Source organism: Bombus huntii, chromosome 16, assembly GCF_024542735.1.
Source record: "Bombus huntii isolate Logan2020A chromosome 16, iyBomHunt1.1, whole genome shotgun sequence".
NCBI lineage: Eukaryota > Metazoa > Arthropoda > Insecta > Hymenoptera > Apidae > Bombus > Bombus huntii.
Genome location: NC_066253.1, coordinates 1,804,881 through 1,828,443, shown reverse-complemented (window position 1 = coordinate 1,828,443; position 23,563 = coordinate 1,804,881). Strand labels below are relative to the sequence as shown.

General features: G+C 39.3%; 1 protein-coding gene across 4 annotated transcripts in view; it reads left to right on the top strand.

The window, feature by feature from the left end:
- Positions 1-23,563, top strand: part of LOC126874832 (ecdysone receptor) — a 159,115-nt gene that overhangs the window by 56,726 nt on the left and 78,826 nt on the right. For 3 of the 4 annotated variants that reach the window (XM_050637300.1, XM_050637297.1, XM_050637298.1), the window contains one exon: positions 15,222-16,385. In XM_050637300.1, coding sequence (XP_050493257.1) covers positions 15,914-16,385 — 472 coding nt within the window. In that variant the 5' untranslated portion in view covers positions 15,222-15,913. Of the gene's footprint in view, positions 1-13,274; positions 13,425-15,221; positions 16,386-23,563 lie in introns of those variants that run through there. The other variant, XM_050637299.1, reaches the window with a different exon arrangement.

The following is a 23,563-nucleotide window of genomic DNA, read 5'->3' as shown; positions in this document are numbered from 1 at the left end:
TTTAAATAATAGAGAAATCCTTAATAAAGATATACTAGCACAATTTATTTTCATAATTGAATTTTCAATAATCGGATTTTCAGTAATTGAAATTTTTAGTTATTGAATTTTCAATGCCTGAAATTTTTAATAAAGCAGTTCTTTTAATAACCAAATTTTCACGTCAGAATTCTCGTTCATCCTCTACAAATATATCTATTTTTTTTAATAAACAAATTTTTAACGATCGAAATAATTATTGGCATTCAGTCCAACTCTAGCTTCAACATCTCGTTTTAAATATAGCCATTGAATTTTTTCTACACATACTGCATATGGTTTCGAAAGCAGACCTGCGGCTTGTTTGAGCAGCTGCGCATAGGAATTGCATTTGTTCATGCTGTTCTTTAAGCAGCGCTACCAGCACCGCGATATGTTGACCTTAACGAGTAATTTCAGACACGTTTATCGACGTTTATATCGATCTTCGACGATAGCTTTTACTCTGTATATTTTTAAATACAATAATTTCTATAATCATGAAGGTTTCAGAATATTCAAATACTCAAAATTTCTCGTTTTTTTAACGATATTAATTAATCTGCGAAACAGTAGTCATCCAATTTGCGAAATTATATTTCTATCTATTCTAATTGTAAAAACAAATCGTTTACATAACCTAAAATGTTTCGACCCTGAGAAGGTTAAGAAAAGAAAAGGGAAATTAAATGGTGTCGATAAATTTAACAAACTGCTTTTCTTTTCTTTCGTAATGCATTTACAGAATGGTTTGTGTCAATGATTGAAAAGAACGTCGAGGAAGAGCCACTCTAAATGTTTTTGGAACACGCGCTATTTTCGGTCGCGTAACCAATTCCGCGAGTGCAGAGATCCGATGCCTTTGCGCCTCGTAAATTAATTCTCATTATTTAACTGAGGAAGCCAGTTTGCAACCGGCGTATCATGAATTTCGCGGAAGTATTTCGCTTTTCGTTTGATAAACAAACTTTCGTTACGAAGATACAGGTGTTTTCAAAGTTACGCTCCGTTTCGCCTATAGGTTATCCGGATTATGCATGCAGATTTTGTGTAATAATAAAATGATAAATAAACTATAAAACGAAGAAACTACATTATGTTATGAGAAGTTTTAAAAATGGATTTGAAGTTGGCAACGAGGTTAGGTTTTTGTTTAATATAGTAAGTGTATAATTGCACTGATAAATCAGTCTTGATATTTGTATACTGTACATAAAAATCCATAGTTTGTTCCAAAGTTATGTTTCTGATATAAATTTCGAAACTAAATATCATCGTAATATTTAGTAGGAAGAATATTTGCGAATTGTATTTGATAATAATATTTATTAAGATTAATATTTTATTATATCGATATTTTTAAATTATCCGCCATGAATTTTCGGTAATTTCGCGGGAGATACGAACTGAGGAAGTAGCTCTTCGCGTTTACCTCGGAAGCTGGATGATACACACGCTATTTCAAGACGCGGAGACCCAGTTGCAGTTCTCGATTCGCTATAACGAAGCTGGCGGCTGCCCCGCGTTCCTTCAGCCGAGAAATTCGATACGGATTGGCGAGCGAATCGATTCTTGAACTTGTTCTATCGAATCGATCGTTGCGATTTATTGCACGAATTTACAGAGGTCTTTTGAATCCATGATCGCGGTTCAAGGCCTTCTTTCAAGTTCAAGGGTCTCCGAGGCGCGTTTCGTATCGATCGAAAGACATCGAACGATACGCGTTATCAGTTCGGCGTGATAAGGAGACGCGAAGAAGAAGTTCGTTTTTTATCATCGAATCGCTGTTCCAAAATATTTTGACCAATTTTTATTAAGAAATAGAAAGTTGGTGAACGATACGTTGCTAACGGGGAAGATTGAATTTCATTTTTAGGTTAGAAATTAAGAAAAGATGCTCAATGTGTTATTGCGAACAAAATGCATTAGAATGTAAAATCCAGCCTCGCATAAAAGATCGCCAAAGAGATTTTTAAAGGTTAGAATGAGTCAAAATATGATTTTAATTGTTATCAGAGAACAGTTGAGATCAAACAGCGAGAGCAGGGATTCTCTTAAAATGCTAACGAGTGTCCTTGACCGTGATCTACGAGTGGACCAATGATGTCGCGACCCCGAGTTATTTTAATATCAAGGGCCCTATTATTAGCGCGTGACCCGATAGAGTCGCTCGTACAAGAATGGAACTTTTCGCGGGTCGACAAATCTTTAACATTGAATTCGAATTTCCCGCCAAATTAACCGTTGCGCGATCTCCATTGGAACTTAAATTCTTTCTTCTTGTTATTATGTTATCTTTACTTTATTAAAGTATACGATATAAAGAATTGAGATATAACGATTAATGATGAAATTAAACGATGATACTCTTAGTAATCAAAACACGTATTACTAAATTAAAATTCTCAAAATATCTCAGCTTGCACCACAATGATGTTCACTCAGTCATGTATATCAAAAGACAAGTAGCTATATTGTTTGAGAACACCCTATATAACGTTTGAGAAGCAGCGAATCGCGAATTTCCCGGCATATACATCCGATCCTGTCGTGCGTATACCAATAACAGAAAATGACAACTAAATCTCGCATGTTCGTTCTTATCTCAAGCTCATGAACGCAGCAATTCCAATTAAATTCCCCTTCCCTCCTTTGGTCCCCCGTCACGTCACGCGTTCGTGTGACTTGGCATTCAGCCTTGTTCTATGAACTAGGTCGATATGTGTGTGGTGCATTGACAGAGAGAGTGGCCGTTTATCTCCGTTCTTCCTTCCGCTTTCCGTCGACTGTTTGCTTCCTCTTTCGACTGCAGCGCCTCTATCGGCGTTTTTGCCCGATCCACGCTTCTGTCGACGCTTTCTTCTTCCATCCGTGCGTTCTTCATGACTATACTTTCTTCTTGACAAAATTCCTTTAGTTTCTTTTAGGTGTTCACGAGCCAAATAATATTTTATTTACAAACTAACGAAAAAGATTAAATTGTGTATTTATTATTAATTCTACGAATTATCGTCATTACTGTATCGAGAGCAAAATATATCATGTTGTTATCATCATATTGAGAGCAAAAGTAGATTAAGCCACATTTTGTCTGCATATTTAGTAATCACTTCGAATCCGACTTTCTTCGTCTCTTTAGTTTACGTTCTCTTGTTTTCCTTCTCCTTTCTTTGCGTTTGATGTTGCGTCACGTGCTGTACTTTGGTTTTGTGTTCCATTGACTTGTTCTACGGCTTTTCTCACCTTTTTTCCTTCTTCTACTAATTCTACTATCCTGGTAACTTGTCTTTCATCTCCTTTCTTTGCCAACGTCTTTTGTCCGCTACCGGTTTTTCTTTCAACCAGATTTTTGTCTTAATGAACTGCGTTTTTTCGGTCCATCTTCCTCGCTCCTGCTACTTCCGTTTGCTTTGTCCGTAGAGAATCTTCCTCTCTGCGTTTTCTAAATATATCGCGTGACGAAAAGTTTTCAAATTCTATTTCTAGCGTATGTAATTTACATATTCTATTCTTTTCAAATTTTTAATTCCCCATGCCTTTTTACAAAAGATATTGGAGATCCGTTTATTCCATGATTTTTATAAACAAACACAATCTAAGATGAATTTGTCGAAACATGTTCCTTCCAAATTTCTAATAGCATATCGTAAATTTTTCCTTTCGTCTCCATAGTCATCCAAGATTTCATAACCCCTGTCGTTAAAATATGACTACTTTTTTATTAAATTCTGTAAAAAGACCTACAACTTAAGGGGTTGATCGCCATAGTCATCGAAGACTTCATAAACATTCGTGGGGATTTTTCGTTCACACGTTCCCACTCGCGTTTTCGTTGCGGCGAACGCGTTCGACGATGGCGTCGTAGTCGGCGTCGCCTCTGCCCTACTTGCAACGCGCATGCACCCCCGTGCAGCCGCGGAATAAACCGAGAAATCGATCCCTCGGCCCCTTCCTCGCGCCTCGAGTGAGCGGCAACACTCCCATGGCTGGTTCTCGTCGATTTTCTACACGGGAAATTCGCTCCCAGTCATTCTCTCCCACGCGAAAATCCATGGAAATTATTCCTAACCTAACCATCATGCTAATAATGGTCGCTCTTTATTGATCTGAACCCTTATTACGCTGTATAAATTCTTGTTTATGAATCTTTTATATGTACGTGTTTTTCAGTTTCTCTTTTCCATTAATCTTTTCCTGTTTCAAGAGTTTTTTGATTGTCAAGGTAGACAATAAAATTGAAATATGATGGAGAGGTTAGAAATTGAAATAATATGGCGGACAAGGGGAATCTGCTGTCTGAAGTTGGTCATTCTAGGAGATGTTTGCTGTTTGAAAGGATTTTCTGATTTGTTGGCCTTAATCACCGGGTGTGATCGATCGTGACGTGATACATGTAATCGCTAAGAATTATTAGTAGAAAATTAGAAGAGTTGGAGGGAGGGATATAAATGTTATAAAAAACATAAAGAACGTAAAAGGATATAATATTCATAATAAAGGAATATTTATTTAAAATACATATAAATATACACTTCAAACTTCATAAAACTACTAGATAGAGGAAGAAAGCATTGGAAAAATTCCTCGAATTCCCTTTCAAAACCTCGCCTAAAAAAAAAAAAAAAAAATTCAGTCACAAAAATCGACCAAAAAACAATTACAAACGAAATAAGTTAATTAAGATTCTTTTTTGCAATTTTTACTTTCAATGACCCTTTCTTGGAATCGTTATATGAAAAAAGTGATCGTGAGGGATGAAAATAGGGAAGTTAGGGATTGCACGCAGTTTGCCGGGAACATTCGCCAGATTCCATTCACGGAGCATCGATCGAAGCTCTCTGGCGTTGAAGAGAAACCGTGTTACAGGCTGACTTTGCTCAAGAGATTCGCCCAGAGACAAAGTAAAGATTCCGAGTCAGCAGAGCATGTTGCGAGTCTTCTAGCCAATGTACCGCAGGAACGTGGCTCAGCAGTTTCTGCTTAAAGTCTTTCCCTCCCTTTCTGCAACTCCCTTGCCACGAAATCACGATCTTCGCTCATCTTACTTTGTTCGTCCAACTTTTTGAGAACGACTACCATTCGCTAGCTGCAGAACTATCTTTTATTTATCTTTTATTTAATTTCTTTTTTAGGAGAGCCAGTAATAAACTGTATGTGCAATTGATTGAACATTATGAGTGGAACGTTCAGTCAAAATTTGATTGAAATTGCTTCGGGCATTTTGCAAAAACTACGTCACCAAATTTGGATCTTTGTTAAGCGTGATCCTAAATTGTGGTTTCCTTTAAAAATATTTTCTACGGGGTTTTCTATTGCAATTTTTTAATTTAAATATTTCTACTCCAAGTGATTCTCAAATTATGTAACCAAGACCAAGTTTTTTCGACAATTCAATAAACCGATAATGACGTTTATATGAAATGCCACATTGAGGAACCTAGTCAATTCTGATAATCTTCTTCGGTAAACACTTTTGCCATAGAAAGTCATTCTTTATCTAGAATAAAAATCAAATCCCGTGCATAATAACGTTAATTCACTGACAATTAGCTTAAAGAAATTCTAGTTATTACTATAATTAATAAAGATGAAAAATCGGATAATCTACAAGTTTAAGAAGAGAATTTTCTATAATTCCTGTTCTCCCACGTTCACCTCGTTCCCGATTTCAATTCGAACGTTAATTAAGGAAGAAGAGCGTTGGACTTGATTCCGAATGGAAAACAGGCCTCTCTAAAAACATATTTTCCATTCAATTGAAATTTTTCGCCGCATTCCCAGCTAGTTCGCCGTTCTCGCGCCGATATTTTCTCTGGTTAACATGTGCATTCGTTTTTAGTGATTATTCTAATTGGCCGATGCGAGGGAACGAATTCTTCTTTGGTTCGTTAAAGTTGATGGATGTTTGAGAATGTCGTTCCATTGCATCTCATCTCTTGACATAACAACTTATGGTTTTCAAAGAATACGTTATCAAATATTGCAATTTTTCTTCTCTTCTAATACCAGCCACATTTATTTTCATTAGCATTTTGAAACAAATTAGATAATTAGTAGAATTTGAGAATTTTTAGCGCAGGCAATGTCCACCAATTAAGCTATCACTTGTGAATTTTTCACCTACTAAATTCCCAGATATTAATTTTGCTAACAATAACCCAGTTATTGCCAATTTTCTAAATATCAATTTATTAATTAGTAATATATCAATTATCCATCCGATAACCACTCACTTTTTAAAGATATCAATCCACCAATAATCTGTCGGCTATGAAGCACACGTCAATATAGAAAAAATATTTTCTGGACAATTTTTGGTGCATTGTATTGATAGTATAAAGGGTTAGAGTAATAACAAGAGGTTAACCACAGTGTTTTCTTCTTGCGATGGACCATGAACTTTCAGATGGAGGCTGTCGCGACCTACTTGCGGGTCAGCAGACAGCGAACACGTTTAGCCTGGATTGTGCAAACATCAGGCCGCTCATTTGGATCAATGTCGATCCTTATCGACCGTTCGAAAGTGCATCTTGGAACAGCATGCCTCGTTTCTTGATCTATCAGCAGCAGATAGGAAAATTGCAGTTAGGCTCTACTTATACCTATCGCAGATTAGAATAAGGACACTAATTGTTCCCAGGATAATTTAATATTAATAAGAAGAATTATGGAAAAGAAAGTTTCTAAAAATACTGGTAACTATCGCATACTGTCATAATTAATAATCCCTTGCAAGTAAAGCAATATCAATTTTACATTTTACAAGACCTTTTCCTTTCTCTAATTCTTTTTCATTTTTTTTTTTTTTTTGCAATTAAAAATGGACGCTGTAACTATGACGCGTACAGTGCGTTACAGACTTGCAATAACTTGCAATAATCTTATAGAATTTTTGTATATTTTAATCAAAGGACATTCTAAATGCAAAACACTTTTATTCTCCAATTAAAATTCGGCTATTTTTAAATGTCATCATCGTTTAAAGATTCGTTTAAAAACATATTAAGTGCAAGTCTACAATTTTAGGTTAGGTTGGCAAAATTCCTATAAATTGTTCCATATTTAATCAAACGGAAGTGAATTGCTCCAACCTGGCGCCTAATTAACTGAACAGGGTTTAAATCACGCAGCTGATGACTCAAAACTAAACAGAAGCTCCATTCAAACGTCTAGCCGGTGTAACGATTACGTAATGGCTGTCGTAACGTGAACGAAAAGGCCTGATATCTGTGGCTCGACGCGATAATCGCGGCCTCGATGTTGGCATCGGGGTCAACGATAGTCAGGATCATCGGTTTCTTTGCTGGATGCAATGGAAAAATTAACTGGCCTGGCTGCGAGCACGATCGCCGATGAATCTTGCATCCAGGTCAGATCGGCCACTGTTCTTCGCTGTGTTTCGTATTGGCTGTTCCAATTAAATGGACTCGTCATATTTTTCACGTTAGGATTCGCTTTCACATTTCCATGTAACGATTATTACTGTAAAGTTACTAGATCTATAGGGAAAAAGTCTAGGGACATTAGAAGGTTCTCACGATAAAAATCGTATTGTTTGGGATTCTTATATCTAAAATTTAATCACAGTCGACGATTCATTGCGATTTCATAATCTTTTACTATATCTATAAAGTTGAATATCGAGGCAAGGACTTGGCCTGAAATTCAAAAATTTCATCAAAGCTACACGAACCATTGAGTCGGACGATTTTCTCAAGTACCATCCATTTTCCTCAACTCCCACTTCCATTCGACCCATCGAGGTGTTAATGAGTGCTACCAACGTACAAAGCCTAGAAACTGAGAAGTTGGTTCAGCAGAATCGCGAGTTCTAACTTTATGCAAGATGCGCGTGACCAAAGGAACACGTTCTACTAGGCGGTAAAATCTTTTCTCAGCTCTCTGCGGCCAGAATCCGAAGTCTGGAGTGGCCTCGAAGAGGATCTAACCCAGACCTAACCCAGACCAACTCGGAGAAACTTGAGACGACGTGCTGCCGTGGTGGTGGCAATGCTTGCAGCGGTGTTGGTGCCGCTGCAGGATCGATCTGATGGCCTAGTTACCAGGAGAGAGTGAGACACGGGCCAACGAGAGGAGGAAGCCTAGGCAGACGCGTATACTGGGTGGGGCGAAACTCGCAGGGTGATTATAAAGGGGGTTAATTCAAATCTTTGATTCTAGTGGGAATGTGTGGTTAATTTTCGATTTCCGATATTGCTTTTTAATAACAGAATTGAGCGGATTTTTACGAAATTCCTTTTTGAGAATTTCAGTTTTATTTGAAATTTTAATAGGTGGATCTAGAATTATAGAAACTTTTTAATAGATTTTGTATGAGAAATTGAAGTGCCTAACAAGAAGCCTCTAAGAAGATTTTGAAGCTGGTGGAAAATCCCTAAAAAGGTTTCAAAGTCCATATGAAGTTTCTGGGGATATTTTCAAGTCCGCATAATATCTCCAGGAATATTTAGAAGTTTGCAGGCAGTTCTTATGAAAATTTCAATTAATTTTCTAAGTGATATTTTCTAACCTCATATTTTTCATATATCAAACGATCTTGTTACATTCCTCCTCCTTACATTCCCCAATAACAGCTATACTTTTTATCATCTAAAAATCCATATAATATAAATCGTCACTGTAGACCTGTACATTTACCCCAATCTAAAAGTTCGTCAAAGAGTTTCATCTCGCAGAAAGAGTTTCCGGGTCCTTTTAGTCTCAGCACAATTTCCGCCTCACCCTATAGAGATCCAACTATGGCGTCTTTTCGAGATACGCCACACGCCGCTGGGAGGCGCGGTGGTTGGGAGAGAGAGTCTCGACGCAAGGAGGGTTGCAGGGTGGTGTTGATCGGATGTTGTAGCCGGGATACGAACCCTGGAGCGAGGACAGGCATTGACCTAGATGTCCTCTCTCCGCTTTCTCCATCCTCGTTCGGTGACTGTATCCCTGCAGTCCTGTGTGCCTCTTCCTAACTTCTCGCTCGACTGCAGATTCTGGCCCTGGGCTGGCTCTCTTCCATCAACCTTTCTTCCTCTCTCTTTTCATGACGTTGAAACGTGCAAGCAATCGCTGGAGGATATTCCTCGTATACAGGCAAGGTTTTCATACTTTTGATGATACGCTAAGATTCCTGATCTTCGTATTGATCCATGGATGGTTCTGTGATTGGTTGAAGTTTTGTCTATGGGTTTTGGTTATTGAAATGGAATATTAGGTGGAGTGATTTTAACGCAAATGAGTTTTAACGTCCATTCTACAAACGTGAGAGAAGATGTAGATTCAGACGCTTTGGTCAGACGTCCTTAGCTCTACAGTCCCTGCCCATCGAATTAGAGTCACATACGGAACCTTCGCTCCTCTAACGTATGAACAAATACACATAGAAAAATACGAAAAAAAGAACAATAATGTATAAAAAATTAAAAATTGGTCATTTGGACTCCTGTAATCCCAATATTAAATCTTAAAATTGTCGAGTAATTAAATTAAAAATTCTATATTGCAAAATTGACAAAAAACGGTATAAGAGGTGTAGTCTATAAAAAGTGGTACAAGGGATGAGAATAAATGTGTGCAGACAGGGTGGGTCGAGAGAAAAACGAAAGAAAATGCCGCTAGAAACGCAAACAGGACATCTAGGTCAATGCCTAGCCCAGCTCTAGGATGCGGATCCCGGCTGCGACCTCTGAGCAATAAATCCCTCCACCCTGCAACCCCCCTCATCCAGACGAGCCATGAACCTTCCACGAGCTACTAGAGGATGCAGGAGGAGGATCGCATCCGTGCCTGTTACTCACCATAGAAGCGAAATCTACCTTTGAACTCTCCGCGTCCCAGAGAAAATCCAGAAAATTCCAGAAAAAATCGAAGATCATTGGTTCTATTTCTAAATAAAAATAGCATTTACGATAAAAATAGTTAAATGGTGAAATGGTTTCATTGAGACAGAATATGAAATTCCTGCTTGTGACCCTAGATGGATCGTCAGAGACTTCAGCGTTAAGGATGTCTGATCACGAATGTCTCGACCTACTTAGCAATGTTACTTCTTCTTTACCAATTTTGGAATAATTTCTTCAATTTTATAGACTCCCCAGTTGATGCACGATAAACGTAATAATTTCGACTAAAATAAAATCTTTTATGCAAGCCAAGATTTTTAATTCCGTCCAAATGAATCGTATATTTAGACCTCACGTACCTCTGTCCTAAATTAAAACAAAACAAGCTTCACGATTCCATGCAAACTCGGCGCTGGTTAATTCAAATTAATCCAGACACACGTTGTTTCCTCTGAGCACACGCATAAATTACTTAAAATTTTATGAAAAAATTCGACCACTCGCCCTGCTCATATTCATCCCCATTTTATTATTATACTTGTGTCAGTGTCATTTTTCCATCTTAAATCCTATTCTGTTTGTTATGCTTGCATCCCATTCTGTTTGTTATTTTAATAAATTCAGATAATGAAAATTACACTTTTCTTTCGAAATCAAATGGATTCTGTAAACTTCTTAATATGAAAAATACAATTGAGTTCATTAAACCCTATATTTTACTGTAGTAAAAATTTTTGCCGAATCTCTGAAACATATTTAAAGAATATATCTAATATATTACGAAACATCGATTTTGTCTTACAATTTTCTTATTTATTTTCTCAGTTTCAAATATGTCTCGGAATTTCTTGTCATTTTCTCTTAAACTTCACTTGGAAAAGTGTTTTCGTGAGCCACTGTAGCTTCAATCACCTTCCTAACTGATTATATCATCGATTTACTGTCCTTCGTAGGAAAGCCACCATTCATGTCAACATTTCTGAACCGGAGCTAGGATTTTGCTCGATTTAACAGCATTAATACGACAAAAACCGCGAGGGGCTACCTGTTGATATACTATTTCGCGTGGCGCAACGCTGTTCCCGGTTGCCGTCGTGCAGGCGCGATTCAACCGCGCATTCAATTTGCGATTCGACGCGCACGTCCAAGCCTCCGACATGAATTCAATATCCGTAATAATATCCGGACGTGTTTCGATACCGACGACGCCGATGTGTTTCTCACCAGCTTTTACGTTGAAAACGAAATAGCACCGCTAGAAAAAGGGACCGGACTCTCTTCAGCCGCAATTATTGGAAATTGAATACCGCACCGGGCTGACTTGGTTTATAGCGAAAAAGAAATTCTACGATCAGGATGAGGTTGCAATATCGCTTGAACGAATATCATTTAGAAAATGCTATTGTGTATGGAAGATCGTCAATTGTTCTGATGCAAGTCATCGTTCTCATCATCAGTGCCAATCGAACTGAAAAGATATTTCCCTAAAAAATGAATATTTCCATAAATCAAATGGGGAAGCGTAGGATCTCTAAAGAAGGGATAGAGAAATGTGAGAGTGTCGCGAAAGGAAGGTAGGAATTGGCGAGCGACCATAGTGGGGTGGGTCAGGGTTAGTGTCGAAGGTTAGGCTGTCCCCCTACCCAGAATCCCCATGAGTTCAGCGCCAGGGACAGGGGTAAAGGGGCGTACACTGTAATTGGATCGATATTTTACTAGCTGCACAACTACTCGTACGATTTTCGTACACTTTCGTCGCACTTTCTGAACTTCCTAGCTCTCTTACCGAGCCTGCCCCACCAGACCTGCTCACAGAGACCCATCCAATTTGCATACTACACGCGGAATCTTCTCACACTTTGCAAACCGGATTTAAGACCATTTTTATTTTGTCTGCGAGCAGTTGATCCGATGCATTCTTTGAATCATTTTTTTAAATGTGCTCTTTTTATTAATTGTGCGGAATTGGAATTTGTATTTTTAATTTATTTTTAGGGTAATGCTAAAATTTTTACTTGTCAACAATGTTTCATTAATTCTCAACCAAAGTAGAGTTTTCGACCGGATGACTGATGTTACTCTCGTTAATTGGCGAGGATCTCGCCGTCGAAACTGATTTAGTAATTGAACCGCGTCCAAATATTAGGATCACTGCGAGTGTCATCGCCGATGCGCCATGTCCGACTTTAATAATCGATTAGTCGTGCCGCAACGACGTGCAGAGCAAGCTTGGTCGTTCTGCTGGTGACACACGGCCTACCAGGCTGCTATTGTCAGAAGTCGGCCGTGCGTGTTCCAGATGACAACGGTGATTAATAAATCGCTGTTTTCGGGTACACGGTCTCGACTGCACTGACACGAGCGATGTACTGCCCGATAGATCAGGCCTAGGATACAGCAACTATGATCTGTCGTTCATACAAATCCTCGACAAACTCCAAATACGTCAGAATCCAAACGGAATACCAACAAACTAGATTTCCCATAAAAATAATTACAACATTTTGTATTTCTAAAAAATACTTCGCAATTGTTGCGGAGCTCCTGGTCCAAAATTAAGAAATCTCAACTACAAAAGTAAAAACTCGGATCTGAAAAGTGTCATAACACATTTCAAATGTACAAGTGGAATACCAGTAAACGTAACAGGCCCGTTATGGAGCTGCGAGACCGAGAAACGTGGTAGGGAAACGACAGGTAAACAAAAGAGGTTAGAGGGGAGCCGAGAGGGCAGACCTGGTCGCAATCGGAATTCTCAGTTGTCTTTTTGGGGCCAGTCAGGCCGCAGTTGCGTAGAAAGTCGCAGACCCAATCGTTCTGTCTTGTCTCGCCATTGGTCATCGTTTCAAGGCCTATGGATCGCCATGGTGGGGACGGTTTGGGCAACTGCGTCGCACCATACGACTCGTCTCCTCGAAACGCTCGTTCCACGTCGATTCGCCAACGTTCCTGTCCGCTGGTTTTCGCGTTTGGGGATTCCCGCCGCGTTTTAGTTTCGTTTCGACGCTGTTTGGGATAGCCTAGATGGCGCAGCGATCGCTAAATGCATTTGTCGCGGTACGTACGATTTATCGAAGCTGGGAAATCTACTTTTGTTAATTGTTGCTGTGGTTTTATAGAGTTTTTCTTGCTGTTAGATCTCAGTGAAGTGTGATTCAGATTGAAGAATTGCTTTTTAAAAATCGCCACCGTGGTTCTATGGTTTCATCGCTGTTATTGTTTCCAGTGAAGTGTACAACGAATGGAATTAATTTCTCACAAATAAAAATAAAATTCTCTTCTCTGCCACTTGTTGAAATAATTGTTTCAATTTCAAGATAAAAAGCTTCTGCAATTGTGATTTTAACGCAATTTTGAAAATATTGGTTTCAGGTAGTTTGAAGTTATTTTTACAGTGAAGATTCGTGATTCGTGATAGTTTCAAGTGAAGTTAAGTTAAACGCGTTATAGTGATATTTTCGAATACCATACAAGAATCTTCTCTTTTTCTTTTGAAAAAAAGCGTGTTACAGTGAATTTTCAAGCTGAAAAAGCTTCTTGAAAATAAATAAGCGAGAGGTAATAGTCTTTCATTTCGAATTACATAGAATATTTTGCTTGGCACAATGTGATTACAGCAATTTATTGCAGTTTTAACTGTTTTTACGGGCGAATTGTAAAAAGCGATTTGCCCACGTGACCAACAGCGACTTTCACTCGTCGTTACTTGATAAAAAGGCGTCCTACTACCGACACAGAGCATCCTATCAATTTACAATTGCATTGTTTCAAGCGACATGTCTCCGGGACGCAACTTCTGCGTTGTCGTAATCCTCCTCTTTCTCAATTGCTCAATTTCCACGTGACTCTGCCGCGTTGAACAACCGTCTGCCCTGTCAGATGCATCCCGACCCTCTTATTCTCTCACTTGAGACATTTAAACCACTTGCCATATCGATGTCCTTGTATTTTAAAAGTTTCAAACTGTATCTTAAAAAAGTGATTTAAAAAGTAAAGCTACGTTTGTCATTAATATTTTCAAATTTCCTGCTATTTTTTAATCGACGTATGGCTAAATAATTTCTCTCGATGATTCATCGATTTATTTCGAAACTAAGTTGAGCGAAAATTTATTTCGTCAATGGTTTCTGTAATTTTTACTAATTTCAACTAGAAATCTTTATTATAAATTTTTGTTAAATTAAGAATTCTATTCACAATTTCCTGACAATTTTCCCCGTAATTTTCCCGATCTCCTAATCTTTCAAACTGCCCTGGTCTTTCTTGTTACGTTTCGTTTCATCTTCCTAGTCGCAAATATCCTCTGCGATCGCATAATTCGGTGAACCGTCGCGATTGTCACGAGCTTGCAAGAACTTTATTGGCACTGGTGGTCGCTTTTCAGGCGACTGAGAGTTTAGATCAGAGGACCAAGAATATCCAGCTCCCGTTTCATTGCTGCTCGTCCGATCGTTCAAGCGTATCATTACCCGCGATTTCTCCACGCAGGAGGAAATTGCGTGGCGTCGATCCAGAGCTGTTCTGAAGTTCCTCTTAGACGTAATGACGTGTCGTGTGCACTCTCTTGTACAGTATATATACACATTTCTTCTGCAACCTGTAATTTCCAAACAATTATGCTTTTTTCCATCCGTTTCACCCTTTTTTTACCGATTAATGACGGCTGCTGAATGATTTGAGAATAGAAATTTTATTAAGACAAATTCTATGTTAGAGCAGTGTTGCGTGAAATAGATCGTGTTACGAATTTTTCTATTAATTGCTCGCTAATTTCCTATCAATGTTCCATTGAGTTCCACTAATTTTCCATTAGTCCACCATTGATACAGAACAAGCTTCAGATTTTACCAAGTCAGTTTATATTTATCGACACATTGAGCATCCTGAGAGGCGTAAAATTACACGTATCGCGTCCTCTTCAGACAATCTATTGAGATCCGTTAACGATAAACCGAGTGATGATGTTAATGGACAATGCGGTAGCCGTAACGATTGAAATGCAAATTCTGGGTACACTGAACCTTGACACTTCTAATCTTGTTTTTAGCGCGGGAATTACTATGATACACTGTTAATTATCTTGTGAGATTCCGTGGCTATGAAAAGTATGAAAGAGACCAGTTTGATAATTTTGTAGCGACCGTAGCTTGCACAGTTAGAAACTCTTCTATCGTACATATTGTTATGGATTCTTCTATTGTACATTTAGAAAAGTACAGATTTTTCGACAAGTACAGTTCCTAGTATCTGCTTCGTTTCTACGATTCGGACAGAAAAGCAATAAAAGTTGAATTAATCTAATGAGACATAATCCAACAAGACTTTGACTGACCAAGCTGTTATCTTCTGTTCCAGATACCTCAAGACAGCAACGGACGACGATCCGACTCGACTAGCATGCACCTGGGCCCGCGGTTCGAGGCGCACTTCAAGATGCGGTAGAGGAAGTCCCTCGACGAGAGTCCAAAAAGCAATCGGTGCAACCAACTCGAGTCTCGTCCTTTGTAACCAGAGCATAATCGCGTGCATAATAGCAGTTAGATTAAGAGACTTGGACCCAAGACACGCTCACACCCTACCAAACGTAGGACAAACTTGGGTCTTTCTCTTGCAATCCCCATACGAATCCAAACTCACAGAGCACCCATCGGCATCCAGGGGTCAGAACCCAATTAATCGAGCCTGGGAGCCTCTGACGACGAAATCCACTGCCTTTCAAGCCGCCAGGTTATCGTGAACCCCTTAAACAAGCCAGCCAAACCTCTTAAAACCTCTTCAAACAGCGTCAAAACTCGACGAACCACCTCGAATTTCATCAAAACCATCAGAAAATTGGGAGAAAGGGTTTACAAAAGCTACTAGAATCTCCCTAGGGGACTTTGAGAGGCAAGTGAACAGAGGTGAGCAGAGGACCCGTCACGGTGGCCAGCTTAGTGAGCGGCAACGTAGCGGTGCGTTACGATGAGGCGTCGGGAGTGGTTGGCACGGGGGGTGTCGTGTTGGCAGCCACTTCCAGGTTAGCCACTGCGGATCCAGCGACGTCCAGCATGGACACCAGCGACTCCAGCATGGACACGACTAACGGAGGCTCGAATACCGGGGTAGCAGGCGTCGGAACGATCACCTCTGTGGTGGCTGGAGCCGCGTCCCTGACGCTGGTCAAGGCCGAGACGCCTGAACTCCTGGCTGGAACGTCCACGACGTCCTCATCGGTCGCGGGCCCGGTTACTGCGGCCGGTGGCCTGTTCGCTGGGATCGCGGCGGGTAACAAAAGCGCCAGACCCGACGACTGGCTAGCCGCGAACAGCCCAGGTTCACCGACCGCCACGCTGCAGGGCCAACACGTGGTCTACACGAATCCTCAGCAACAGTTGACCGAGTCGCAGCAACAGCAACCGCCTCTCGCTCATTCCAGCCCCTTGGCACATCAACAGCAGCAGCAGCCCAGTAGCAACAACGGATACGCCAGCCCTATGAGCACCAGCAGCTACGATCCTTACAGTCCCAACAGTAAAATAGGTAAGTGGAGTTCTTGTTATTTAGGAATTCCGAATTCTCCATTAAGAGATGGAACATTTTCTTGGAAAGTACTGCAGTTAGCTTCATCAGAGACCAAATGACACATATCGATAAAATGTAGTACCGAGTTGCACAAGTTTCGAAGCTCTCAATCTTCGATATCGTTGGGTTGTTTATCACTGTTAGAGTGGCTAGCTTCATCGAGGGTCCTCAAGCCAATGAAACCAACGAAGCTATCATCATTATCGTTATCATTATCTGGAAAGCTTGAATACTAATAATATGTAGTGCAGTTCTGCCGTGTTGCCACAAAATTATTCTATGCAGAAGTTCTCAAACTGCAGAAGCGATCAATCTCATCTCTTCTGAGCAATCCTCGACCTACGAACTTGCTAAAAGAAAGATGACACGTGTAAATCCTGGCAAAGACGCATGAGCGAGGAACGCGGGACACATGAGGAATTCAGTGCACGCGTTCGCGTTTCTTTCTGTTGATGGCGCGCGCGTTCTGCGAAAGAGAAAAAGAGAGTGAAACGTCGACCAGCTACCGGATGTGACGTCACCGGCCACGTTCTCCTCTCACGCAGACTTCCCCCGTCTCCACCGCCCTCTCTTCGTCCACTGCAGTCGTTGTGTCTCTCGTGTCCACTTCCGTCAATCCAAGTGATTGCTTGCACTACTGCCATACTGCACCGCTCTCTCGCGTGCCAGCTTCGATGCACGCGAAGCTTCCAGGCGATCGCGATACAGACTACGATGGGCGCCGATGATAAGCTCGTTCAATTGCCTCTTGGGGGTGGACGTTTGTTGTCGAGGTCTTGGAAATTTTCTGAGTCAAGTTGAACGAAGCTTCGATGAAGATTAGGTTAGGAAAACAGATACGTAGTTGAGATTAGTAGAGTAAATACATAAATAGTTAAATATTTAAACGTATATTAAATATAGCATTCATCAGTATGTTTCTCAATTTCACATCGACACATAAGACTCGTCAATGAAATATAATTTTTGAAATATGATTTTCTCTCATGAACGGATAAGGTTTCTAGCAAGAAGATCTTGAAGGAGAATTATTTGTGAGGTTAGGTTAACATTTTAGTGGACATTTATCCAGTAGATCCAAGGAAATGAATTTCTAAGTAAGAAAGAAGAACTGATTAAAATTGTTGATTAGGAGGAAGCACAAAATTGAGAAGTTTTAATTTTGATAAATTCTTTCACGTTGGTGAAAATATTTAGATAATAGATTCGATAACAAGATGTCGCAGAAAAATTCCCTAAGGTAGAAAGTAAATAAAGAATTTTAAAGAATTCTTGTAAGGTCTTCCGCAGCAACTAAACAAAGGATGAATGAGAAACGCAGTTTGTCAGGAGAAAATTCAACCGTGGTTTCTGAATTCAGGAAACTCGTGCGCCAAATGAGAACTTAACAGGCTGACCTAACCTCCTCGCTTCTTTTCCTCGTTGAACGAACGAAACTCCTGGTCTGATAAATAGTCCGATGGACTATAAAAGGAGTATTATCTAACGTTAATGAAGGTTTTTGATACCAGATAAACCGGTGAGGCGAGCTTCTTCCACAGTTGTAAAGTGTAGTTCTAAAAATGTTCATTAAACTTTTATTCAGACAATTTTATACTATATAATTTTATAACAGTAAAGTTATTTTTAAAAAACGTTAGAAAAGAGATCTCCAAATATTTCTGAAAGAAAAGCCACGGCTGATCAAATAGCTAATGAGAGCTGTGTCTCGAGGCGATTTAAAAATAGGGTTGATTGTTATATTTCTGTGCCCAGCGACATGTGCTAATTGGCTGCTTTTAACACGTGCAGGGTGCAACTTTTTCTCCCTTTTTCCTCTGCTGGGGTTACGTATTCCAGCGCCGCGCCGCCAGTTTTATTAGGCTAAATTATCGATTGTCGTCGTTAATAACTTTTCTTCGTCGTTAGCCGCGAGAAACGGTTGAATTTTTCTGCGTCGACTATCTCATCGCAATGATTCATCCTTTTACTTTCGGTCTTTGTTAATTAGTCGCGCGCCAGCTCATTTCATTGATAAATTATGCCTCTGGTAATTAGTCGTTATCAGTAGAACTTGACTTTTCACTTAGAATTTCCGTTTCTTTCCTTCCTCCTCCTTACTCGTTTTTCATTAATCTCGTTTAATTAACTTCTTTTTGCAGTTGGAAGGTTGGATTTAATCGTTCGTGGTTTTTAAAGAGAGATTGAGGTTAGGAATCTCAGATGAGATACGCCGATGAATTAACTCTTTACACTCTGAACATTTTTTGATGTGCCACTCCAATTAACATACTATTAAGTTATTTTACTTTATTTATAAACAGTTGCAGAGCTTTTTGAGAGACGAGTCGGTCTAGGGACTTTCGCTTCTCTCTAGGATACATTAAATGCATGAATTAGGTAGTAGAACAGCTGGCATGTCCCATACTAATTTACCACAAACGGTATGTTCTATTTAGTCGCATTTATGTGGGCTGTAACATTAATTACGAAATAGAGCCCATTATCGGAGGGGTTCTAAGCGGTTTTTGGTGTGATATGGGTATTTCGTTCGCGACTGTTGCCGATTGGACCCGCATCCCTATGACAAACGACGAAAGATAAGCGATGCTCGCAAATATTTGAAACGATTTCCATAATGCACACCTTTCGACGAGGGACATTTATCTTTAGATCTTCTCAACGTCGCGAGAAATAAACACGATGAATTTAAGGGATTTTAAACCTTCTCTTTCAAAAATAATGAATTTGAAAGAATGAAGAAATTCACTAAAGTCCTAAAACAATTCTACAAAATAATCTAAGCAATATATTCAGAAAATTAGATCAAACCTCACAAAGAGAGGTTAAAACAAGTTAAAAACGAGACGGGCAATATGGAAGAAAGAAAAGTGACAAATTCGTGGAAAGCGAGGATCTGCCCAGGTGAGGTTAACTGCGCCTATCCATCCAGCGTTTCCATTTTTTTCCACGGCCCAGGAATGTGTCTGAGAACCCACGACGGATTTTCCAGCGGCTAATAGCGGGTGGTACTGTGTGAATTGCAGCAGGATGCAGATACGGCCTTGAGTGGCGATACACGAACGCGTGCGTGCGCAGTGCACACGGTTCGCGTGAGCAACACGCACAGAGGGCTCTGCTACTGATGGGATCAAGTTCAATATGAACCAATAAATGCGAACCAATCCGCTGTCCAAGATTCATTTCACGGGATCCGAATAGTAATCGCAAGATATAATACTTCAGTGTTGTAATTGACAATTTACCTTCAACAACAACGCTGGTAACCATAAAAAAGCAAACTCAAAATTTGGCTCATATATAATGCGCCTGTGACTTTGAGAATTCTACTTTGGAATTATCATATGTTAATTTTGTGAGACTGTATCGAACTAACGGGACCTTAAACTTTTTTTTGATTGGTCACAATGGATGCTTAATACTTTGACGACTGACACGTCACTAGCGCCACGCGAGTGTTTAATAGTGATGGGATTAAGTTTAACATGTACTGATAATCGTGAATCAAATCCAGCACTCAAGATTAATTTTATAGTGTCGAGATGCCACTCATCTACTCATGGAGTATTTATTGTATTTCTCAGATCACTGATAAAGGATCCAAATTTGTCAGATTTACATTTAAGTCCGCTTGGGAGTACTGCTTCTATTTTTAAAACACTTATGTAGGATTCCAATGTTATCAGTTAGTGTTCCAACCTACTTGCGAAATACTTGAGTCCATCACTAGGCTTCGCTCACTCGCATGCCAATGGAAACTGGTAGTTGTGTGCGGTTGGCGGCCATGTATGTTGCAGGCGAGGTTAATACTACCAGATAGAGTAACGTGTATACTGCGCGTTATTTAGAGCTTATGCGTTCTGCGAGACGTCAGAGTCGGGGATCGGCTGGGAAATTGATGCTTGCCCGGCTGCCTTTCGCTCTTTTTTAGGAGACATCCGTTCTGATGCTTGTTTTGGGAGTTGTTCGTTGGTGGGGAAATATGTTAAGGAGTAGTAATATAGCCTGGAGCTGTTGATCTGTTGAGAAAGGTGTATCTTGATTTAAGATTATAGTTCTTCGATATATCGTTGCCTATACATACAGGCGTGACTAGGTTAGGTTAGTTTAGGTTGTTTTGATAGTGACCTACGAGTAATTAATGACTAGATCTACTTTCATAAAAGTTTTTCTAATATTAAGGATCAGTTTATTAAATAGAATTGTATATCTAAGAAATTCGATTATAACCAAATTGAGAAGTCGCCTAAATACATAAATATACTACACTGGAAATAAAATCACAAAAGAATTGCAAAAAGCGTAAGAAAAAAATATTCAAGAAATTCAAAATGTAATGCATAGTTTTAAAAGGATAGCATACAGCATATCTATGTTATTATCCAAAGTCCCAAAGTTCACGAGCTTTCATCTAGTTTTCAACTAGCAGCCTTCACGCGTCGATACCTGAGAGGCGTGATCACTGATGATCGCGTGATATCGACTCATGCGGCAGATTAGTGCAACAGTTACGTAAATGCACTCGCGCCACAGAGTCTCTCTCTCTGTCTCTATCCATATATAACGTGTTACAAAAAGCGAACAATATTCGTAATGTTATATATCAGAGCGATAAAAAAAAGTTCTTTCTACGTTCATTAAATAAAAATATATGTCATCTCAGACTTATTTTTCAAGTTATAATATTTTATTTATATATTTAGCTACGAATTAATATCAAAATTAGGAAACCGATAAACCATAACATATTATCCCATAAAAAATAAAAAGTGTGAGGCTCTTGTGATCTTCAAATATCGTCCACATTTTTGTAACACCCTGTATGTGTGCCTACGTAAGTGTGAAGCGGCGCTGATGGGACGAGGTTAATGACAATATGTTGAGTTGCCACGGTTCCTCCCACGCATCGACTGCACTGGCCCATATAATTATTATTCTGACTCGTGCAGCAGACACGCACACACGCGTCCAACCATTTAATTTTCCATCGCTGAACGAGCCGTTTTTGCGCGGGAAGGTCTGCTCCTGGTATCCGGTTATTTCGTGCTGTTTATCTCTCGCGTATTCGTCTCTTTCTTTCATAATGCTTCCTCCTTACTTAGGTTAGGTCTCCGACTTTTTGCTCGAACAAGTGGACCACTGATGCGTTTCTCGTTTTACCAGATCTTCCGTGGATGATGGACTTTTAAGTTGGAAATAATTCCCTAGATATATACTTTCCGGATCTTTTTAGGTTATGTCTGTGTTATTTTAGTTTTAGAGATTTGAACTGTTCTTCGTGTTGGTTCTTGGAATTTGAAGATTTTCCATGGATTTTACGTTTCTGATTGTGATTATAAATGTAACTCTAATTACGAACATAAATGTAATTTTCATTGAAATTTGACAGCATCTGTAGAACTATATTTTACCAAATGTCGAATGTGATAAATTGTGAAGAGGGAGAAAACAAAACGTAGAAGACATCGAGTTTTTTGTTTTGATGTGAGATTATCTTCATAAAATGTTACTCTTATAAATATCAGATTTTCTAGCCCTTTTTATTGAACTACCTTAATGTCAGTGAACATTAGAGATCAATTATTGAATGAAACAGTTTCAAGGAAAGGTTATTTTTATTTTAAAAGAAGAAGAAAATATCTGTTAGTGGTTGAATGAAAATTGCAGTTGCAATCTTGAAAGCAATTGCACAATGTCCTTCGATGATCCTTCCGGTGACCTTCCGCTGGTGTTTCCGGTCCGTATCCGCCTCTGGTTTAGAGAACCGGAAGTCGCACTGGAGAGCTGTTCGCAAAAGCTCTGGTGGGGCGTTGCAAGCTGGGGACCACGCAGATGAAAGTACATTTCCAACCTCCGGTTTTGCACTTGCATTTGACATCTATTCACAGACAGATCATGCTTCCAAGAACTTATCTTATTTCCTCTTGGGAAACATGATTTGATTCAGTATAAAACATATTGAATTAATAGTAGAGGTCGTATGAAATATTCAATTCGATTTAGGTTCCTGGAACCTTTCGAAAAAAAATCAATCAATTTCAAGTGAAAACTTTGAACGGAAACTTGGATCACATCCAAGTCATTTGTGACAATGTTTCTCAATCGAAGTCTCCAACAAAGGCCAAATATTCAATTAAAATTGTTGGGACCGTCCAAAAAGATTCAATCTATGTCAAGTTGGCAAAACCTTTAACCGTCATATTTTCATGCTCGATAAAAAAAATGTCCTAATCAATAGTAGAGGTTACACTTTTCAACAATGATAAAAAAAAAATTCAGTCAATTCCAAATCAAAATTTTGATCTATTATATCGGCAAGTGAATCGTGAAAACATTCCTGAATGGAAAAATAGTAGAATCGGTAGTAGAGGTTAAGTGGTAAAGTGTGGCGTCACGACGCAATTTTAATGCTCGATAGGAGCACATAGGAGAACATACGTATCGTTGACATATCCGCACACCGGCGAGCAGACATCTCGTCGATATGCAACGTGACCGAGGAGAGAACATCGGGACATTCTATATTTACCAACGGTTCACTTATCAGCTGCTTATCAGCGAGACAGCCAGAGGAGGCGACTCGCCTCTCTGTACTGTAGCAAACATTGGGCTCTCCGCTTTCTCCCTTCACCTCCTGCACCTTTCTATCGTGTATTTTTATCTTTCTTTTCTGTGGCTCGCTCTCTTACATAACCTCAAATCTGTGTTGCAGACTGTGTCCTTCTGGTTCATTTCGTTCTCCCTTCGTTTCTCCTTTATTTCTTTTTGCTTCTCCCTTTTCCCTATGGGAAAAGATCAAGAATGATCTTGCTGTCATCGCGTTTGCACAGCGTTTAAAGGTCATCTGACATTAGTTGGAGATGTCTTTGAAAATCTTGTATAGGGAAATTGTGGACCACGTTCTAGAATAGACACTATATATTGTTTAAAATAAGTAGGCACATTTAATGGACCGGTTACTGATGAGAAGGTTTGGATTATTGGTTATTCCTGAGATTTTGTAAAAATAATTTACTTGGTTTAGATAATGTTAAGTTGAAAATTTGAAATTTGGAAATATCGCAGTTCCATATAACCTATAACTTGGGACTTGTCAATTTATTATCGTTATTAGTTAATAAATTGTTATATAAAGG